The sequence below is a fragment of the Euprymna scolopes genome, chromosome 23 (assembly GCF_053919585.1).
Source record: "Euprymna scolopes isolate OS-2025 chromosome 23, ASM5391958v1, whole genome shotgun sequence".
NCBI classification, from domain to species: domain Eukaryota; kingdom Metazoa; phylum Mollusca; class Cephalopoda; order Sepiida; family Sepiolidae; genus Euprymna; species Euprymna scolopes.
Window position 1 is genome coordinate 113,811,668 of NC_136504.1, and position 24,855 is coordinate 113,836,522.

Here is a 24,855-nt window from a genome sequence, read left to right on the forward strand (position 1 = left end):
GGGTTCTTATATCAGTTAGATTCCAATTCCTAGATTTGCAAATGGACATAGTTTCTTTCATTTTTTTTTTTTGATCAAGTTTTAAAAAATTCCTACTGTCCAGTCGTATCGGCTGTTTGTTTGCCTTTTCGTATAAATAAAGTGAATTGAACGCAACTGCGGCCTTCACCCGGGTAGTATCTGTTCTGTAATTGGTCCTTGACCAATGTAGAGGAAACCGTTCATACTAATTTTAAAAGTAAAGCCATTTCTTCAAGTCATCTTTTTGATTGACTATGTTAAATTTTAACGCTTTACACTTCCGATCGTGTTATGGAGTAGCGGTAAAACGTCAAATTTTCTTTCACCTTCTTCTCCACCTTCACGTCGCAGGTTCAAGCCTGCCTGTCTACAACCACTTTTTTATTTTTTTACCCCGCCAAACACCTGGGCAAGGCCGGGCAACCAGGCTAGTCTATATGTATAAAGGGCAAAATGTGTGTGTGTGTGTGTGTGTGTGTGTGTGTGTGTGTGTGTGTGTGTGTGTACGCAACGGATCCTCACGAGATTGATATCATTTTGAAGCTCAATGTCTCAGACGACAAATATTGCAAAATTGGCCAAAAACATTAATTACTTCACCCTCAACTCGATAGTTTTTTACAAGGAGAGGTCAGTTTTTGCGTCAAGATTTTTGCAAGTCATCGTTCCCTTTTCGATTGACTATGCTTAATTTAAACGCTCTCAACTTCCGGTCGCATCATGGAAACATCGGCTAAGACATCAGTTTTTTTTCGCCTTCATCTTAGGAGTTCGAGCCTGCCTGCCTACTACCATGTTTTTTTTTTTAACATCTATCTCCACTCTGTTGTTTTGATTTTTTTTTTTTTTTAGTCAACACACCCGGACAACTCCAGGTGCCCCCGCTAGTAACAAATAAAAAGCTGCTGACAATAAGGAATCATATATAAAAAAAATATGAATAAATATAAAAAAAAATATGAATAAATAAAAAAAAAAAAACAACGAAAAACACCCGTCTAGCTGAATCCACTGTGAAAAATTTCCCCCACTCTTTATCTGTGCCTAAATCAAAACGCGGATTCCATGAACAAAGATGCTTTCTTAGAACTGCACGCCTGTGGAACTCTGTTCCGTCTGCCTGCTTCCCACCTGACTACAACTTGGATGTGTTCAAGTCCAACGTTAACAAATTCCTAATGAACCGCCCCCTTAAGTAAACACTTCATCAAATCTCCACACTAACGTAATGTACTTGCAATAACCCTTATCCCTGAGTGGCTTCCGGGCCTTGAGAAGTGGTAACCACTGTGTAAAAAAAAAATAAATAAAAATAAAAATACATACTGGCAGGCCAGTACCCAGGATAAAGAGTCCCGTCAACTTGTTTATACACTAGGCGGGAAGAGGCAAATAATAGTGTCAACCTTCCAGTCTCTGGAAGTGGCACTCCAGCCATGACAGAGGCCAACCAGAGTCAGACATCATGCCCTGACAACAGAAGTCCTCCCACCTCCCATCTTCATCATTTTTAGCAAAAGAAAAATCAACAGCTGGCATCAGCAGAGAATTACTTAAGAGGCTTTGATTTTTCAAGGGGACATCTCGACAAGTATTTATTTAAATAAGATTTGAATACAACGACTATGTTGTAGTCAGTTGGGAAGCAGTCTCACCATGTTTTGTTACACAGGTAAGATGTTCCACGAAGAAACTTCATTCATGCATGGAAGGTCAGTTGGATTTTCGTACAGAGAGAGAGAAAGGAAAAGTTCTTTGCTATTGTTGTAGCTAGGCGAGTATTTGCTGTGAATTACCAGAGATCGGAGCTCAGTCGATCATCTACCATGAACACAGCGATACAGTAGAGAGAGGTGCGAGCAACATCTCTTCTGTGTGAAAGAGGCTGTAGGGACGAGAAAAGATCACGCTCCACTAGATTGTAAAGTTGACTTTGCATTCTGTCAAGACAAGAAATCTGTGATTCTCGTCTTTACGTAACTGTCACATTATTATTTTACTAGTGGGGCCTATGGAAATTCCACTGTGTCTTCTACATCAATCTTTATCATTTTTTATTTAAAAAAAAAAAATAATAATATTCCTTTTTGAAATAAAAAAAAATGTCTGTCGGGTTCAAAATACTATTACTGCGACATTTTTCAAAACCAAAAAGGTTGTGGGGAGAATTTGAATATCTAAGAAACATCATCCCCAGGTATCTTCAGTCTCTCTGCATTGGGGTTTGTTAGAGTCTCTGACATGAGAATACTTCTCATCGGAAGTAAACCTTGATAAAATATTCAAAAAAAAAAACAAGTGCAGCACGCACAGTGAACGAAGCATAAAAAAAAACGACAAAGTTCAGCATTTGTCTCCCCCTATTTAGCCCCAAAAGTCCCCAGGAGACGTCAAATCCAAGTGAAAATAAACAAACGGTGCAGTTTTAGGCCTTAACATATGTACCTATTTACTATGCCTCCCCACGGGACATAGTTAGACACCAGGGTCGTTTTTTAAGGAGAAAAGGTACAAAAGTAAAAAATTGTCTCAGTCGTGAACGATTTCTCCTCCACCGAAAGAGAACAAGAAATAGAAGTGCAGCATATGAAGAACAATATGTAAAGAGACGAAGTAGATCTATTCCAAAGTCGGATTTTGCCACGGTTTGTTTGATCTGTGTAAGTTAATAGAATTTCTTATATGCGGGGCATTTGCTCAGTTGGCGGAGTGCTTGCCTCGCATTCAAGAGGCTCAGGTTTCGAATTCCGAGTTCAGATATGTCTAACTGATGAGCCCAAATGAGGGTGAAACTCGAGTCTTGGACTTCCGGTTTGTTGACTGTCATGGCTTTTGTGAGCTGCGACGTCGTTTGGCTGTGGAAATAATTATATAATCTCTCACATTCTGAAAATTGTATATATATATATATATATATATATAATATTTTTACTTATATATTATTTATATAATATATATTTATATATTTATATATATATTTATTATTTTTATTCATATAAACAAATATTACATAGTTGCTACACTGGGGATGCTAATGTTTCGGACAATTGGTTGGCAAAAACCAAAAGTCCTCATCAGGTGATGTAATAAAGCTTATGTGCCACGGACGTCGCCTAACGAGGACTTTTGTTTCTTGCTAACAAATTGCTCCGAAACACTAGAATCTTCAGTGTAGTGACTATGTGATATTTGTTTATATAAATAAAAGTATTATATTTTGCTCTTTTTTATTGAGCACTTTTAATAACCTCGTTTTAATTCATGAGTTTTCGCTCTTGAATACCTTTAACTTGGTGTATACATGTGTGTGTGTGTGTGTGTGTGTGTGTGTGTGTGTGTGAATATTTCTAATTTTCTACACATTCTACTGCAAAACAGCAAATATTTGCTGCCAAAACCCCTCATCATAGGATGACACTAATGTGACCCTAATTTGCTGGAATTGTTATGCTGCTTTAACGTCAGGCATTATCCAAATTTAACTTCTTTTTTTTTTTTGCAGCATGACATTAAATTCGAATATCTCCTCGTCAACAACGGATTACATTCACGCAGAAGAAACTACAATATATTTTGGAGTACTGTTGTATCCGCCTGCTTCAATTTTCTTCTTGTGGGGAGTTGAGCAGCAAGATGTCTGTTTGTATTAAATTTAAGCTTAAGGTTAGTACACTTATATTTGACAGTATCCTATACCTCTGCAAAGCCACCATTTGCTCATGCATCAAGTATTGTTGTCGCATCTGAGCTGGTGCCCGAAACCACTAACCTGTTTCTTGAACACGGTTCAAAAAAGAATCTCTAACCTCATAGATGCCTGACGTCGGGACTTCAACAGAGGGACCATTTCTGGATTCTAACCATACTTTTAAGAGTAATTGTTTGGATTTTTTTGCACTTGGTTCACCGATTACATTGGCCAGGTAGTTTTTGAAATCCTTTCCCATGAGCATGATAAATCCGATGATCATTGTAATGACGGAAATCTTCCTAAGATTCCAGTTTCTTTTCATGTTGTGTACATGAGACCTTGGAATTTGATAATCTTCTCTAATTCAGCTATCTTTAAGCCAGCATCATCGGGGAGACTGACTTCAACTAAGGTTGCTACATTCTCCGTTTTACCCTATACCTCCAACTTCTAACATCTGACAGCATCCTATATAACTATGAAGCCACCATTTTCCCATGCATCAAATATTGTTAACACTTATGAGCTGGTGCACGAAACCATTAGCCTCTTTCTTGGACGTGGCTCAATAAAAGGTCTCTAACCTCAGAGATGCTGCACTGTCTATTAAGTTCTAGCTTCATCACTGCAATGTTGCATACGTGCACTAGTATGAACAATCTGACCAGCAGCAAACTACATGAAAAATTATAATGTGATGCAAACGAAAAAATACTAAAATAGGGTAAAACCAGAAGAATGACTGACTCAAAATCCGCATGGCTGACGAAACAAAAGCATGCTACTCTATGAAGTAAATAAAAGGGTTCTGTTTGAAATTCCGTCCAAATTCCCGAGTTTGATAGAAACATTCCCAGTTGGAGGTTACATCAACAAAAACTTCCCTGCAACCTCTTTCTCACAGAAGAGACGTTGCAAGCCTGTCTCTGTTTTATCGTTATTTTCATGGCAAGTGCTCGTCTGAGCTCCAATCTATGGTCCCCCTCTTGCCAAACTTTCATGAGTAACACTCTAGCTGACAACACTATCAATAATTTCCCCACTCTCAATCTGTGCCTAAACCTAAATGTCGATTCCATGAACAAAGCTTTTTTTCTTAGAACTGCACACCTGTGGAACTCTCTTCCGTCTGCCTGCTTTCCGGCTGACTATGATACAGTCGTCTTCAAGCCCAACGTATAGAAGTTCTGGATGAGCCGTTCCCCTTAAGCAATCCAATTTACCAAATTTCTACTAACAATTGCCACGACATTGTCCCATTGACCACTGTATGCTTATTAATTCTTATCCTCGAGTGGCCTATGGGCCTTGATAATTGGTGACTCCTTTGTAAAAAAAAAAAAAAAAATCACACGCAAGATGAGAACAGTAGTGCGATAAATCCAAATAATATGAATAATCGGCATCTCCAAAATTTAGAAACGTTACCGTATCTAGCTGTAAGAACGACTTATTCCAAACTACTTTTTTGTTTTCTTTTTATTTGAGTTCAGGTGGTTTGAAAAAGAGATAAGGAGAACCTGAAGCTAATACATTTTATACTTTTATGCTCGGTTAACACCTTTATAAAAAAGAATAAAGAAAGAAAAGGTTGAGAAAAGATAGCATTTTTTACTCATATATGAAGGCAAGAAACGTATGTGTGGGTATGAAGTTGTGTGTAGCAGCATGTGGGTATGAAGTTGTGTGTAGCAGCAGTCCCCCAGTCGTTCTAAGAAGAAAGAATACAAATACTGCAAAGAAAAACAGACCATAAATCATATAAGTGAAAGCGTGTGTGTGTTCATATCAACAATAGTTCGAAATAAAATTGTTTAAAGGAAGATTTAAATTCTCGTTCGATGTGGTAACTTTCCATGATGGGAATTAAAGTTCATATGCATTACGTGTAACATTAGGCCGGGGGGGGTAGCGTCTTCCGGTAGGGGAGTTATCCTGAACATGTGCTTTTCTTGAGATATCGAAAAGGAAACTGATTTGATTCTTATCGAAGTAGATCTATTCCCCATCTGGCATCAATTGAAATAGAGGGCTCTCCTCTTGGAGAAGCCTCATGTTTTGACAAGCTTCTGGGCTTGACCTTCCTGATCTGAAATGGAACACGTACATTAAATCTGTTGCCAAGGTCTCTGGAAAATTGGTGCGATCCTTCTACCGCTCTAGTAGATATCTCACTACTGATGCAATTCTCTATCTGTATAAAAGCCAATTCTGTCCAAGAATGGAGTATTGTTGGCATATCTGGGTAGGAGCTGCTAGAAACAGCTTATCTTGCCTTGACAGAGTACAAAATAAACTTCGTAGCCTAGTGTGGGATGCCCTTTTCTCTTCCCTGCAACCTCTTTCCCACAGAAGAAACATTGCAAGCCTGTCTTTTTTATCATTATTTCCATGGCAAGTGCTCGTCTGAGCTCCAATCTCTGGCCTCCCTTTGCCAATCTTTCACGAAAAACACCCGTCTAGCTGAAACCAATGTCAATAATTTTCCCCACTCTTTGACTGTGCCTACATCAAAACGTAGATTCCATGAACAAAGCTACTTTCTTAGAACTGCACGCCTGTGGAACTCTCTTCCGTTTGCCTGTTTCCCATCTGACTACAACTTGGTTGTCTTCAAGTCCAACATAAACAAATTCTTGATGTACTGCCCCCTTAAGTAATCCAATTTACCAAATTTCCATTACTGACGATTACTACAATATTACCTATTGATTACTGTACACTCAATAACCCTTATCCTCGAGTGGCCTCTGGGCCTGGATAAGTGGTGACTCCTACGTAAAAAAAAAAAAAAATGTATCTGAAGAAGTTGCATCTGCCAAAACGTAAGAGTAACACCCAAGATGATAAATATAGTCCGAATAAGTTAAAAGTTAAATGATGCAAGCAAGAAAGAAATGTTTCAAAAATTTTTCTGCATATCAACAGTTTCTAGTTTGGGTGTGTATTTGCATATGTGTATGTGTGAAGTGAATATATCGTGTGGTCAAGCCAGTATGCCAGAACGTCTTGGAAAATTCTGTAAATTGTTGTCGATAATGTAACATAGTCGTTACATGTCAACACTCGGGACCCACACGTTGCATACAGAGAGTTGCAAAGAAACAAACACAAGTAAAGAATTCGACTCACTTTATTTCCAGTTGAAACAACTGACATTTATTTACAGGTACTTCCAGTATAACACCTCGTCTCCTGTTCAAAAGTCTTCTCATGCACCAATGTCTGTTGTGTCTAACACGTGGTACTCTGCCTTTGTCCAACCATGTTTAGGACACGTCTTTCCCTGCCACTCTCGGGTCACGTGCGCAACATATCTATCTCTATCCTTCTTCGGATCATGTTTTTCTTTTTTTGTAATCTTTTTCTTTCCTTCTTCCTCGCTGTGACGTCACCTCACACATGACACGGTCATTTGATTGGAGATCATTTTCTAAGATTTCAAAATTACCTCAGATATGTATATGTATACATTCGGTTTTTCTACATGTCTGATATAGAGTATGGTGTCATCAACAAATGTACCCATCTCGTACACAATTTTATCAGGGAGGTCGTTTATGAATCTCAAGAATAATAATGGTTCAAGAATGGGCCCCTGGCGCTTGGGCCTCGGCCACAATAATGTCATGTTGTTTGGATGTACAGCCGTTAAAAACAACATGGATTTTTTCTTGTTTAAAACGATTTGATTATAGTAAGTGTTTGTCCAGTAACAACGTACGATTTAATCTATATATTAATAGAATAGCGTGTGTTATTTATTTTGTGTGTCACACTTACATCCGAGTGACTGTCGTTTAATTGTTATGCCTTTCCATTTCTTGTAATAAATAATTTTACTAAGAATTTTTCATAAGTTTTGGTTTCGATTTCGGTTATAGCTGATAGCACTTAAGTCAGCTATTTATTTCATAAAGGATTTTACAAAGAATTCTTAATAAGTTTTGGTTTTGGTTTCGATTATAGTTAGCAGAACTCAAGTTATATATATATATATATATATATATATATATATATATATATATATATATATATATATATATATGTTTCATAAGTTTTGGTTTCCGTTTTGATTCAAGCTGATGCACCCAAGTCATATGGATATATTTTTTTCATTTTTAAAATTGCAACTTTATAATATATAAAAATCAATAGAACATTAACTCTGTAATATGTACGAAATTTGCAAGAATTAAAATATCATACTTAAGCATACTTGTCAGAAATTTATCTTGTTTCCAGATAAATTCGATGCTAAAGTAACTAACCTGAAAAAAAAATAAAAGCATGGAATAAAAGGGGGGGGGGTAAAGAATAAAATATAAAGGTCTTGCTTTGAAACAAAGAAGAGATTTTATTCACAATAAAATTAGTTGCAAATTTTTCCCTTTGCGGGCATTAAACTTAAAAAACGCCAAGGTAACATATAATGAAAAAAATAACACTGGTTCTTATAATGAAGATGTCGTATCCATGAACGAATACAATAATAAAATTCAAAATAGTAGTTTCTAATCACACTCTCATATGTAGTAAATTTTAGGAGCGTACTCACAAATTGAAAGCCAAACAGGCACATGCCTTTTTCTTTTTTTTTTTCTCGTTTAAAGTCCTTTTAGAAATATCTCTCCTTCCATATTTGCGTGCAAACCGTAGGCACACAGATGGATTTCAGAAGCATGCCGCATCGCATGTCCGGGGTATTCTTGCCGGGTTTTCTTCTTTGTAGGAGGTTCCAAAATTCCTTGTAACGTAAAATAAGGTCTTTTTTTAAATAATTACACTCCTTCAAAAATACGTGCAAAACCGTAGCCACGTAGATATTTTTCAGAAGCATTCCTCATCGCATGCCTGGGGTATTCTTGCCGGGTTTTCTTCTTTGAAAGAGGTTTGTCAAAATTCCATTTTCAGCGCCAGGCAATGAAACGAATGTCCAATATCCTTGTCCCCGGAATTTCAAAAGAGGGCGAATCTTGCGCTGGGCTCGTGACATCATCACGGAGCTAGCATTTCCCTTTTCTCCAAATTAAAGGGAGTTTTGTATAAACCCAAAATGTACAAAACTAAGAATCAAAAAAGATACAAAATACAAAAAATCGAATACAAGAACCAGATAAAAAATAATAAATGTAAACAGGGGGGGGGGCACCATTATTGGTACAAAAAAAATTTCAACATTCTCCCCCAACAGGAAATGGCAGTCAACCTACAGTTGGATGACACCTGTAAATATTATAATACACATTTTCTCTTTATATATATACATAAACCACACAATGAATGGTCAGAGGAACTCCAGGAAACACATATCAGAAGAAAAAGCAGAAAAGTTCAAATATGCTTATTCTATCAAAATTCACATGAAAACCTTAATGTTTTAGGTTTGAACAGAGGATTACCTAAGCAGATTCATGAATTTAAAACTAATGATCAGATGCAAGGTTGCAACAGACGTTTGAACAGAGAATATTCCGCCAGATAATTAACTATTTGCATATAAATGAGTATAAAGACTTGAGAAGTTCACCTACCATCCAATCTCCTCATCCCTATATTATCTCTGGCGAACACCAAAATATCTCAGCTTCCTCGTAACCACAAGAGCCCAGTGAGATCAACACCGGTGCTACAAGAGGGACGAATCCAATCAACCCTATGCTTTGATAAGTTCTTCAACTTGGTGGAATGAAATAAAACTGACTCCCCCATCCTGCACAAATTATGCAAGGCAATTACAGTTTTAAACGTTTGCATAGCTATATACATATAACCAAACAAACAAAGTTGAGTATAGGTGTCAGAAACACCCAGGTAATACTTATGGAAGACCCCTATCAAGGAGATATCCAATCTTCTTGTGTTCAGCATTTGTCTTTGTTTTATCGTTATTTCCATGGCAAGTGCTCGTCTGAGCTCCAATCTCTAGCCTCCCTTCGCCAATCTTTCACGAAAAACACCCGTCTAGCTGAAACCAATGTCAATAATTTTCCCCACTCTTTGACTGTGCCTACATCAAAACATAGATTCCATCTCAGCATCAGAAAACTCACTACTAACCAAGTATAAAATGGTTCTGAGCTCCTCAGAAACACCCCAGGACAAATTGAGCTTGACTTCGATAGCTCTTGCAATACTGCAGTAAGCTACGTCAAGGCAGATCTCCAAAAAACATTTAAACACGATAACACCTGCATGTGACTCCAAAACAGGAAACGTTCTACTTAAAGGAACAACTTCATAGAATGAAGGTTCTGCAAGTGATCTGTGCACAACATATCCTACATTCTCATAGGAACTCGGAGAAGCTGAACTACACACCATGTAGTCAGCAAATTCGATAGGATCCCTCATGGGATTCTTTATTGAGTTACACTCAACCTGAATCTGGACACCCCAGTCCAACTTGAGTTCCTGTAACTCTTCAAAAACTATTCTCCTCTTGGTTTTTACACGTTCACAGGTGGATATAGTGCTTTCTGCCCTATACCCTTGATGGAGAATTTCTCTCCCAGTGCTAACATTAGCACTTAAAGAAGTGCACAAAACTTGCACTTTCTCACAGCAAACTTGCACTTTCTCCTACAACCACTGACCATTGTCAGAACTATATGACCTGAGTAATACCTCACCGTCATGACTACGTTCCTCATTATTCTGACAAAGTTGCGGTAAATAACTACATATGCGAGTTTTCGAACTCACATGGTTAGAGGGTAAAACAATTCCAACATCCCATGGAAATAAATTTCACAATATTTATGCCCACACTTAACAGGTCGTCGACACGAGTGGTATCATTCATGATACCTGGGAATGTCACTCCCAATACATTTTTCTTTAAAATATTACTGGCAAACTGCCCGCCAGAAAAATGTACCCAGTAAGGCACGTGCCTTTTTCTTTTTTTTTTCTTTTTTTTCTCGTTTAAAGTCCTTTTAGAAATTTCTCTCCTTCCATATTTGTGTGCAAACCGTGGACACACAGATGGATTTCAGAAGCATGCCGCATCGCATGTCCGAAGTATTCTTGCCGGGTTTTCTTCTTTGTAGGAGGTTCCAAAATTCCTTGTCACGTAAAATAAGGTCTTTTTTTAAATAATTACACTCCTTCAAAAATACGTGCAAAACCATAGCCATGTAGATATTTTACAGAAGCATGTCTCGTTGCCCAGGGTATTCTTGCCGGGTTTCCTTCTTTGAAGGAGGCTTGTCAAAATTCCATTTTCAACGCCAGGCAATGAAACGAACGTCTAATATCCTCGTCGCCGGAATTTCAAAAGAAGGCGAATCTTGCGCTGGGCTCGTGACATCATCACGGAGCTAGCATTTCCCTTTTCTCCAAATTAAAGGGAGTTTCGTACAAACCCAAAATGTACGAAACTAAGAATCAAAAAAGATACGAAATACAAAAACTCGAATACAAGAACCAGATAAAAAATAATAAATGTAAACGGGGGGGGGGTGCACCATTATTGGTACAAAAAAATTCCAATATACTATAATATAAAAGAGCTACAATAATATCAGCGCGTCTCTATTTATGCTGAATATCCACAGAATGCCAACAAAAATCTATTATATATGAATGTGTCCTCTGCGGAATTTCCACAGGTCCCGCGAGTTATTATTAATATTAAAAACAAAACACGCACAGATGTTGTTCTTGTTTTGTTTTTTGGTGTTGTTTTTTTTTTTTTTGTTTTGTTCTGTTTTTTGCTTGTTTGTTTGTTTGTTTGTTTTTTAAATTAAAACAATACTACTAGATTTTATTATAAGCAGTTATTTTGGATTGTTTTAAAACATTTTTGATGTATTTTTATTAAAAATATTTTTAGACTTATTAGACTTGGTGTGTATGAAAACTGACATGAAATCTTAAAGGTCATTTACAATTTTTGACAATTTCCGGTTGGCGTCCCAAAAATTATAGCACAGTTACCTCCCTTTTGATTAAAAAAAAAAAAAAAAAAAAAAAAAAGAAAGAAAAGAAATTAACTTTTTTTCCATAACGAAAAAGGACTCCAAGGAGATGGGAGAATGAATTTAAGTAATTTGGTGAGTGATATTTTGGGTTTTGTTTTTGCAGAAAGTGATCCGCGCTATTTTTTAAAATCGTATTTCCAAGTTTAATTAAAGTTTTACGATATGTTTTTTTATTCAATTATAAGGTTGAAGTATAGAATAGGTACAAAACACCCTCCCCTCCCCTCCCCATGTTAAGAACGGCTTTTTAAATAATAACGTTATCATTTACGTCCGGACTTTGTAAACAATAAACTGAATTGAACGGAAACAAACAAGATAATATATTTATTAACTTTTGATTACCAGGATTTTATTTGAAATAGTTATCTGTATTTTTGTTTCATTATTATTATTATTATTATTATTATTATTATTATTATTGAAAGTGTGCAACAATACCTTCGTATTTTATTTAAAATTCGGTTACTTCTTAAATTAATGACGCAAGATAATAAAAAAAAGGTACTCATTGACCCGTGCTGAAATAATAACGTTATTATTTAAAAAGCCATTCTTAACATGGGGAGGGGAGGGTGTTTTGTACCTATTCTGTACTTTAACCTTACAATTGAATAATAAAAAAAAAAACATATCATAAAACTTTAATTAAACGTGGAAATACGATTTAAAAATAACGCGGATCAGTAAGTGCACTGCACGATCCGCGCTATGCCACTGCAGCAGTGCAGCTGCAGCACTACTGCAGTACTGCAGTACTGCACTAGCAGCACCGAAAAAAAATATTACTCACAGCAGAATGTGTGACTATAGATTTTTAAATGAAAGTATAGAATAGTTAACAAAGCCCTTTTTTTTTTTTTTTTTTTGCTCTGTTATGTTGAGAAGACTTGAAGCACTTACCTGCGACTCTCAGGAAGAGTGGCAGCAAAAACCTTTTGTGTGGGCGATGCCTCTTTTTATATTGGTAGATGTTACATTTAACTTATTTGATTGGCTAACTGGATTATAAGAGGGGTGGAGTGAACTGAATTTTGGTGGTGATTTCAGTTTGGGATTGGAGTTGAAGGAAATTGAATCGTTACCCTTATTACCAGACCGACAAGGTTCTACAATTTTTACCTAGTCACAGGTCGCAACAAACCATTGTTGCAAAATCCTTGTTAACCTCTACCTTTCAGTGGAGAAATTTTCCACACTTTGCAACATTGATCTGCAGACCTTGTGCATTTTTTTCCCCCCTTTTTTTCTTCTGTTATTTTTTTATTATTATGGCCGCGGAACAAATGTCTTCCCTTGAGGATTCCTTAGGAATGCAAGAAAAACCGGATCACCTTCTTGAGGCCCTTTTGGATACGGAGGAAAGATATAAAAACATTATCGGATACACATTAGAAAAATTAAAGAAAAGAGTCGCAGTGGATGCATGTGCCTTGAAGAACACCACAGACAACATAAACGAGTGGCTTTCTAAAGTAGACCAAGTTCAGGAAAACTTGGTTAAATTCCTTCCTAGAGATAGGGTGGCACCGCATGCTTATGACCTTATCAAATTCAAAGAGGAGGTGAAAAGAGATTTACAAAACTTATTTAGAGGTTTTTGCCGAACAAGAGGCAGAGGGCATAATAGAACCCTTTCATTGTTCACCTAAACAGTTCCATAAACATGTTTGGATCCCTCATCGACCAGTCTTTAAATCCGATAGCATAGCAACTACTAATATGCGACCAGTCTTCAACTGTTCATTGAAGGTCAAGGGAGGAGTATCCTTAAACGAGGCTGCATACCCAGGGGTAAATTTAACCGGAAACATGTTAAATCTAACTCTACTCTTTCGGACTAATAGATATACATTATTGGGCGACATCAGGAAGGCATTTCTGATGATTAGATTATCGAAGCAATCTGATAGAAATAAGTTTTGCTTCTTTCTAAAACGGGATGATCGTCTGGTATGTTACCGTTATACGACCATCATCTTCGGCTTTAACGCAAGCCCTTTTATATTGAACTGCATATTGAAGTATCATGCATCGAGATTTCCAGTTGATGATTGCACCAAACTGTTGAATTCAAATTTTTATGTTGACAATCTGGTCAGTACGAATAATTCGGAAGGTGTGTTGAGAAAACTATATCATGAAATAAAGGAAAGATTGAAGAAAGGAGGATTTGATCTTCGATCATGTAACACCAATTGCCCAAAGCTACAGGAATTTATGAGGAAGGATGAGACTTTGACAACTCACAGTTGTCCATGGGAAAAGGTTCTGGGTTACAGATATGACCCAGAGTCGGACTCCATCAGCCTAGTCCAGCGAACTTGTGACCCCAACTTGGCAACAAAACGTCAAATACTATCAGCCGCATCCAGTGTATTTGACCCATTGTCTTTATGTCTCCCAGTCACCATTCAAAGTCGCATATTGGTGGGAGAAATGTGGAAGGCTAATATTGATTGGGATGATCCCATTCCAAAGGAAATGCAGGAAAGGTGGAGATTACTAGCTAGTGATTTGTCGGTACTTCATTCGTTATCGTTTAGAAGACAGGTACTTGATAGCGATACTGTTGCGGATTTGTACATATTCACAGATGCCTCAAAAAAGGCATATGGGTTTTCTGTATATGCAGTTCAGGGAGGTATATCTTCTCTGATTTTTGCTAAAGCAAAGGTGGCACCATTAAAAGCTAAAACCTTGCCAACGCTGGAACTATTAGCAGTTTTTTTGGCAATTAAATGTCTTAGTAATATCTTGAGAGCCTATCAAGGAACGAAATTTGGAAGTTTGTATTTGGCTGTAGATGCCCAAATTGTACTCACTTGGCTGATGTCCAAGCAGACGAGCCATAAAAACATTTTCACGAAGAATCGCCTCAAGGATGTGACACAGATGGAAGAAGTGATACTTGCAAATTACAACCTTGCTATCAGGTATAAATATGTGCCTTCCAATCAGAACCCTGCGGACCTAATGACTAGGGGACTGACAGCAGCTAAATTTAAGGAAAATTTCTCTTTTTGGAGTGCTGGACCAAACTGGTTGTCTGGTGGAACTGTCTGTTGGCCTGATAGTACTTTGGATTGTCTTAGTGCAGACAACCAGCAAATAGTTCGTACGAACCTGTTCTACACCTGTAATGAGAGCTGGTCTCAGCCTATCGTCGCCTTTGACAGATTTTCGTGTTTTAACAAACTTCTACGTGTGGTCTCCAGAGTCTTCGAATTTATATCCAAAGCAAGGGGCAAGGAACTGGACTATAAACAGGCTGCTGCTGACTACTTGTTCAAGACAATGCAACAACAGGCATTTCCCCTTGAATTGAAGTTCTTACGTGCACCTCATGATAAACCCATTCCGAACCTTGTGAGTCAGTTAAACCTATTTCTGGACAAGTCTGGTGTCGTCCGCTCCAGAGGCAGGATCAAAAAAAATTTTACTCTACAATATGAGGTTTTAAACCCTGTATTGCTCGGGAAGAATCATCCCTTGACTAATCTAATTGTGAAGGATCAGCATGAGAGGGCTAAACACTTGGGTGTGCCGGCTACACTTAGTAGAATCAGGATGTCAGGATTTTGGATACCTCAAGGCAGACAGGCTGTGAAGGGAATATTGAAGGACTGCTTTATTTGTCAGAAAATCAACTCGATACATTTTCCGTATCCTAAGATGACAGACCTGCCTAAACATAGAGTAAATCTGATAAGGCCATTCTTACATACAGGAATAGATTATACAGGACACCTGTGGGTTCAAAACCAAAATCTTCAATCTAAGGTTTACATTCTCATATTTACGTGCTTGGAAATCAGAGCGGTGCATTTAGAACTGGTTGAGGACATGACAGTACACACATTTATACTGGCCTTCATCAGGTTTTCAAACATGTGGGGCTTGCCTTCTCACATATATAGTGACAATGCAAAGTCATTTCTTGCTGGAGTTAGTTTACTAAATCAGGCCCTAACTTCTTCCGAATTTGATGAAAAATTTGGGCAGTATAATATAAAGCATGTTAAGATCCCTCTTCATTCGGCTTGGTATGGAGGAGTTTGGGAACGCATGATTAAAACATTAAAGGAATGCCTCTATAAAACTGTTGGAAGGTCTATTTACAGTCAATCTGAGTTGTGGACAGCCATTTCAGATGTCCAACGGGCAGTGAACAATAGACCGTTAACCTATGTGAGTTCGAATGACTCTGGATTGGAGGTAATTACGCCCAATCACTTCCTGCGCCCAGATCAAAACCCTGGACTTCTTCTTGGAATGGAGATTCAACCAATTAATGAAGGGGAACTGCCGTCCAGACAGATATTGTTGGAATCTTTGAAGAACCGGGATGAGCTGCTCAAGGAGTTTAAACGGATATGGAACGAGGATTACTTACTCTCTCTTCGAGAACGTAAACAAGATCATTATCCAACTATATCTAATAAGGTACGACCTGGAGATATTGTGACGATAAAACTTCCAAACAAGTCTCGACCCTTCTGGGCATTGGGGAGAGTAGAAGAATTGTTTCCGGGAGACGATGGTATGGTACGGTCGGCACAGATACGACGGGGTGATGGGAGTGTGAGAACATATTCTCTTAAACATCTATATCCGCTAGAACTACATGCGGAATATGAACCACAAGAGGATGGTCCGGAACCTAGTTATGATGACTGGGAGTCCATAGAAGGAATTTCTTGGTCAGAAACCAGTTTTGAGGAACCCACTTTAGTACAGGAGAGTGAGCAGGTTTGGATTTGTCCCGGATGTAATAAACCTGATGACGGATCGGCCATGATCTGCTGTGATCAATGTGATAACTGGTTCCATTTTAGATGCGTTGGGATCAGTGCAGCTCCGCCAGATGAAAAGGATTGGGTTTGTCACCACTGCTCTGGGGATCAAGAATGAGGAATATGTATATTGAGAAGGCTTTACAAAATCAATAACAATTGATTTTGTTTTCTGTTGAGTGGGAGGGTGTTGAGAAGACTTGAAGCACTTACCTGCGACTCTCAGGAAGAGTGGCAGCAAAAACCTTTTGTGTGGGCGATGCCTCTTTTTATATTGGTAGATGTTACATTTAACTTATTTGATTGGCTAACTGGATTATAAGAGGGGTGGAGTGAACTGAATTTTGGTGGTGATTTCAGTTTGGGATTGGAGTTGAAGGAAATTGAATCGTTACCCTTATTACCAGACCGACAAGGTTCTACAATTTTTACCTAGTCACAGGTCGCAACAAACCATTGTTGCAAAATCCTTGTTAACCTCTACCTTTCAGTGGAGAAATTTTCCACAGTTAAAAAGAATCACTTTCTAAATAACAACGCAACGGGTTGTAGCAGATGTTTCCTTGATTCTACTTCCACTTTTTCTAGCTCACATGGCCCGAAATTCGTAGCAATGGGTCGACATCAGTGGACATTTTTTTTCTACCAAAACGGCCATTAAGATTTGGGGGGGGGGATTAATGTGCACTGGTTGTCCAACATGCAAAGTGTGTTTATTCCGAAAGCCGTTCTTAACATGGAGATTGGAGGTGTTTATTCCGAAAGCCGTTCTTAACATGGGGAGATTGGGGGTGTTTCTTTCGAAAGCCGTTCTTAACATGGAGAGGTTGTGGGTGTTTATTTCGAAAGCCGTTCTTAACATGGGGAGATTTGGGGTGTTTATTCCGAAAGCCGTTCTTAACATCGGGACGTTGGGATGTTTATACTATGCTGGGTAATCTCGTAAAAAAAAAAATAAAAAATTCAAAACACCTGTAAGCCTTGAATTCAAAACGAGGCTTGTTTCTTCCAAAGAAGATGCCGTCATTTCTTTTTTTTCTTCTTTTCAAGTCCGCTCGGAAAAAAAACTGGATTTTTTAGATTAAATAAAGAGCAATAAAAACTAGTTAAAAGAACCAGGTAGATATAAAATTAACTTTTATTGGCTACGATAACATTTATTTCTTGTATATATCTATCTATTTTTTTTTTTTTTTTTTTCCATACAGTTGTTTGTTGGCTTCAGGTTAGGGTTATTAAATACTCGTAAATATAAACAAATACAGGTGCTAGTGCACTTACTGATCCGCGCTATTTTTTAAATTGTATTTCCAAGTTTAATTAAAGTTTTATTATGTTTTTTTTTATTATTCAATTGTAAAGTTAAAGTACAGAATAGGTACAAAACACCCTCCTCTCTCCATGTTAAGAATGGCTTTTTAAATAATAATTTTATTATTTCAGCACGGATCAATAAGTGCATGACTCCTGCACTTATGGTACTCACTGCATGAGTACCATGTTTTTTTTTATTCAATTGTAAGGTTAAAGTATAGAATATGTTCAAAACGCCTTCCCCTCCCCATGTTAAGAATGGCTTTTGAAATAATAACGTTATCAATAAGTGCACTAGTACCCAAATACAAATATGGTATGGACTTAAAAAGATATTTGCCAAAAATAACCTCTCGAAACTTCTGAGTAAATTCGTTTTATTGTTTACTAGCATGGGTACCTGGCATTGCCCGGGTCGACATGAAGTTCCGTTTGGAACACAGCTGCTATACTCAGGATATTTTTTTTTTTTTTTTTTTTTTTTTTACAAAGGCATCACCACATTATCAAGGCCCAGAGGCCACTCAAGGATAGGGGTTAAAGAGTGTACAGTAGAAATTGGTCAATATAGTAATCATTAGTAATGAAAATTTGGTAAATTTGATAACTTATATGGAACGGCTCATCAAGAACTTATTTACGTTAGACTTGAACACAACCATATTGTAGTCAGTCGGAAAGCAGGAAAACGGAAGACAATTCCACAGGCGTGCAGTTCTAAGAAAGAAGCTTTGTTCATGGAATCTACGTTTAGGTTTAGGCACAGATAAAGAGTGGGGGAAATTATTGATAGTGTTTACAGCTAGACGAGTGTTTCTTGTGAAAGTTTGGCGAGGGGGGACCATAGATTGAAGCTCAGTTGAACACTTTCCATGAAAATAACGATACATCAGAGACAAACTCGCAACATCTCTTCTGTGAGATAGAGGTTGCAAGGAGGAGAAAAGGATATCTCCTACGAGGCTACGAAGTCTATTTTGAACTCTATCAAGGCAGGACAAGTCCTTTCTAGCATCTCCTGCCCAGATGTGGCAACAGTATTCCATCCTTGGACATACCTGGCTCTTATATAGATAGAGAATAGCATCAGCAGTGAGATATCTACCGGATCGATAGAAAGATCCCACCATTTTTCCAGCGGCCTTGGCAACAGATTTGATATACGTGTTCCATTTAAGATCAGGAGTAATGGTCAAGCCCAGAAGCTTGTCAAAACTAGAGGCCTCCTGAAGACGAGAGCCATTCATTTCAATTGATGACAAATGTGGATTAGAATGTTGATGATGTAAAGAGAGAAGCTTGGTTTTAGATGCATTAAAAGTAACCAGCCACTCCTTTCCCCATTGTACTACGTGCTCAAGATCAGAGGAGAGAGAATTGGAGAGAACTTGGTCGTTTACTGTCTTAGATGTGGTACCATAAATGGTAGTGTCGTCAGCATAAATGTCTACAAATGATGTAAGGATATGATTTGGAAGATCATTAATGTAGATCAGGAAAAGAGTTGGGTCCAGGATGGATCCCTGAGGGACACCGGCATTAATACTGTGAGCTTCTGATTTTTTCCCCTCAACTACTACTCTTATGAACCTATCAGAAAGAAATGATTTAATAATTGAGAAGACTTTTCCAGCTATACCATAGCTAGCGATCTTATGAAGTAAACCTTTATGCCATACCCTATCAAAGGCTTTAGATATGTCAAGAGCAATTGCCCTAGAAAGATTGCCACCGTCGAGAGATTTGCTAATCCTATGCGATATAACTGTAAGGACATCTGCTGTAGATCTAGCAGAACGGAAACCATATTGAGTGTCACTAAGAAGGTTATTTTTGTTGAGATGGTTGATTACTTCTGTATTTAACACAGATTCTAGCAACTTACTCATGACGCACAGGAGACTTATTGGCCTGTACTGAGAGGGGGATGATCGATCACCTGAATTCTTAAATACAGGGCATACTGATGAGATTTTCCAGGGAGATGGGAAACTATTCTCCTTAAGACAACGTTTAAACAGTTTTGTAAGTATGGGCGCTAGTTCAGGTTGAAGTTTTTTGAGTACTATAATTGGAATACCATCAGGGCCAGTTGCTTTACTCGAATCAAGGTTTTTGATTAGCTTCGCAACATCGCGTACAGATATACGTATATCACATAGCGTGTTTTCTGATACAGGAGGAAATATTGGGGGTTGGTGGTCTTGGTCGCAAAGGGTAGAATTAGCTGCAAAGTTCTTGACAAAGAGTTTGGCTTTGTCTGATGCTGACAAGATTACCTCAGGTCCATTGATAATAGTTGGGATGGAGCACACGCTTCTGTTCAGGATTCTGTTTGCTATTTGCCAAAACTGGTGGGAACCAAGCCGCTGCTCAGCTACTTTGGACTTAACAGATTGAGCATACAACTCCCTTGCGTTCCTTATTACTTTCTTACAATGGTTGCTGGCAGTCCTGAAAACGGCTTTAGTTTCCATACATCTATTACGTTTGAAGCAGTGGAAAAAGTGATTTCTGTGCGCAATGGCAGCAGCACATTCTGGAGAGAACCATGGCTGGCTGTTAGGTTTTTGCTGAAACTTTTTAGAGGGTATGAAATGGTCAATACCTACAATTAACCATTCAGTCAGGTCTAATACTATAGAGGACACATCCTTTTTAAACATGGAATGCAGAGGTAGATCAGATATAAATGTACGGAAGCTATCCCAGTCAGCCTTAGTGTATCGATATACTGTACGATGAAGAGGTACGTCTGGGGACTTATTACATTTCATTTTTATCTTAATTGATACAACAGAGTGGTCGGAAGATCCAAGAGGCGACAGAACAGAAACTGAACATAGTTCAGGGCAAGTTGTGAGAAAAAGGTCTAGTAGGCTCGCATACTGGCCGTCATTATCGGGCACAAGGGTAGGTTCCTGAACAATCTGAGTGAGGTCATAGGCAATGGAGAAATCATGACAGAACCTCCCCTCATCATCGGTCTAGTTTGAGTGGGTCAACCATTCTACGTTGTGAACATTGAAGTCTCCACATACGTGAATGTTAGCTGAAGGATAAGTAGAAAGGACTTGGTCAATTTTCTCAGATATGCTTTGAAAGATAGTAACTCTGCTGTTGTGGGGGCGATAGAGAGTAAATATAAATGCAGTAGTGTGAGCTAAAGCAACCCGGAAGCACATATAGGGTAAGTTAGGATCTTCCCTGGAGATGTCCCTCCCACATGGAAAGCTATCTTTAATATAGGCACATATTCCATGCCCATGGCGATCTTGGGGGTCAGATTTAGAAGTTAAGTTAGAGTATCCTGTAATTGCAAACTCATCTAGGGAAATAGCCTGTCCAATGCCAGTTTCACTTAAAAATAAAAGGTCTGGTTTAGTCTCCTGTAATTGGGTTTCAACCTCTGGAAGGTTAGAACGAAGACCCCTGATGTTGGAGAAGGAGACATGGTAGTAGGGGTTAATCATTTTCATCGTGGGCAACGTCGATACACCCCCCTCCCCCCACAACAATTTAAAAAATAAAAGACGGGTAAAAACATAAAGGTAACCTCTCAAAAGAATTACGTGATACCCTCTCTACCAAATATTTTGGCAGAAGGAATACAAAAAGAAGCTATTCTCCATATATTGAGCACTTTTTGTTGCCCATATGCTGGAATCCCCCTCCCCCAGAAAGAATAAAAAAAATAAATCATTCAAAACAACTTTTGTTTCAATAAAGATAGCAGCGAGTGCCAGAGCGACTGACAAAAAAAAAAAAATTAGCCGCGTAGGCAGGCTCGAAACTGAAACGCGAAAAGGTAATTTGCTAAACGTTTTTGCTCACTATACCACGACGACTGATCACTTTATGGCATGAAAGAAAATATATATAAACATTAACCGTACGTGACTTTTAAATGAAGTTTAAGAAAGAAATGGAATTCATTTCAGTGACTAAAAACACACAAATGAAAGCCTTTGTTTAATCATAAGTGTTTTTATTTTTTTTTTTTTTTTGAATATTTAAAAAAAAAAAAAAAACTGTCTACACATAATTATTTTTTCACGCTAGAAACTGACTAAATTATTTTGTGAAGAGTTTTTTTTATGTTTTCTAAAAAAAATTGATGTCGGAAATAATAATTCCAAATAAATTAAATTAAATATATTATCAATATAATTGTTATTTAAAGTTGATTACATAACAATCTTAGGTACTCATGCAGAGAGTGATTCGTGCTGAAATAATAAGATTATTATTTAAAAAGCCATTCTTAACATGGGGAGGTGTTTTGTACCTATTATGTACTTACACGTTACAATTGAATAAAAAAAAAATATCATAAACTTTAATTAAACCTGGGAATAGGATTTAAAAAATAGCGCGGATCCCTTTCTGCATTAGCACCCAATCTTAAATAGAACACTTAAAACAAATCTTTCACCAGAAATATTAACTAACATACAGCTATTTAGTAAAATCGATTTTCCTTAATGTAATATGCAAATGAGGTGATCTCTTAATTGTATATTTTGCAATAATCATACTATATATAGAAATAAAAAATCATACTATATATAAAAAATAAAAAATCATACTATATATAGAAATAAATAATCATACTGTATATAGAAATAAATAATCATACTATATATAGAAATAAATAATCATACTATATATAGAAATAAATAATCATACTATATATAAAAATAAATAATCATACTATATATCGAAATAAAAAATCATACTATATATATAAATAAATAATCATACTATATATAGAAATAAATAATCATACTATATATAGAAATAAATAATCATACTATATATAGAAATAAATAATCATACTATATATAGAAATAAATAATCATGCTATATATAGAAATAAATAATCATGCTATATATAGAAATAAATAATCATACTATATATAGAAATAAATAATCATACTATATATAAAAATAAATAATCATACTATATATAAAAATAAATAATCATATTATATAGAAATAAATAATCATACTATATATAGAAATAAAGAATCATACTATATATAGAAATAAATAATCATACTATATATAAAAATAAATAATCATACTATGTATAGAAATAAATAATCATACTATATATAGAAATAATCATACTATATATATAAATAAATAATCATACTATATATAGAAATAAATAATAATACTATGTATATAAATCAATAATCATACTATATATATAAATAAATAATCATACTATATATATAAATAAATAATCATACTATATATATAAATAAATAATCATACTATATATAGAAATAAATAATCATACTATGTATAAAAATAAATAATCATACTATATATAGAAATAAAGAATCATACTATATATAGAAATAAAGAATCATACTATATATAGAAATAAATAATCATACTATATATAGAAATAAATAATCATACTATATATCATACTATATATAGAAATAAATAATCATACTATATATAGAAATAAAGAATCATACTATATATAAAAATAAATAATCATACTATATATAAAAATAAATAATCATACTATATATAAAAATAAATAATCATACTATATATAGAAATAAATAATTATACTATATATAGAAATAAATAATCATACTATATATAGAAATAAATTATCATACTATATATAGAAATAAATAATCATATTATATATAGAAATAAAAAATCATACTATATATAAAAATAAATAATCATACTATATATAGAAATAAATAATCATACTATATATAGAAATAAATAATCATACTATATATAGAAATAAATAATCATACTATATATAGAAATAAAAAATCATACTATATATAAAAATAAATAATCATACTATATATTAAAATAAATAATCATATTATATATAGAAATAAATAATCATACTATATAGAAAAATAAATTATCATACTATATATATAAATAAATAATCATACTATGTATAGAAATAAATAATCATACTATATATAAAAATAAATAATCATACTATATATAAAAATAAATAATCATACTATATATAAAAATAAATAATCATGCTATATATAGAAATAAAAAATCATACTATATATAAAAATAAATAATCATACTATATATAGAAATAAATAATCATACTATATATAAAAATAATCATACTATATATAAAAATAATCATACTATATATAAAAATAAATAATCATGCTATATATAGAAATAAATAATCATACTATATATAAAAATAAATAATCATACTATATATTAAAATAAATAATCATACTATGTATAGAAATAAATAATCATACTATATATAAAATTAAATAATCATACTATATATAAAAATAAATAATCATACTATGTATAGAAATAAATAATCATGCTATATATAGATATAAATAATCATACTATATATAGAAATAAATAATCATACTATATATAGAAATAAATAATCATACTATATATCATACTATATATAGAAATAAATAATCATACTATATATAGAAATAAAGAATCATACTATATATAAAAATAAATAATCATACTATATATAAAAATAAATAATCATACTATATATAAAAATAAATAATCATACTATATATTGAAATAAATAATTATACTATATATAGAAATAAATAATCATACTATATATAGAAATAATCATACTATATATAAAAATAAATAATCATACTATATATAGAAATAAATAATCATACTATATATAGAAATAAATAATCATACTATATATAGAAATAAATAATCATACTATATATAAAAACAAATAATACTATATATATAGAAATAAATAATCATACTATATATAAAAATAAATAATCAAACTATATATAAAAATAAATAATCATACTATATATAAAAATAAATAATCATACTATATATAAAAATAAATAATCATACTATATATAGAAATAAATAATCATACAATATATAAAAATAAATAATCATACTATATGTAGAAATAAATGATCATACTATGTATAGAAATAAATAATCATACTATATATAAAAATAAATAATCATACTATATATAGAAATAAATAATCATACTATA

The 24,855-nt window shown here is 35.0% G+C and overlaps 1 protein-coding gene across 1 annotated transcript; it reads left to right on the forward strand.

Moving 5' to 3' along the window:
• The first annotated feature begins 13,419 nt into the window (after positions 1 to 13,419).
• LOC145245669 (uncharacterized) lies at positions 13,420 to 16,611 on the forward strand. Its single transcript, XM_080107226.1, has one exon. The coding sequence runs from the start codon at positions 13,420 to 13,422 to the stop codon at positions 16,609 to 16,611; it is 3,192 nt and encodes a 1,063-aa protein (XP_079963352.1).
• Positions 16,612 to 24,855: the final 8,244 nt, after the last annotated feature.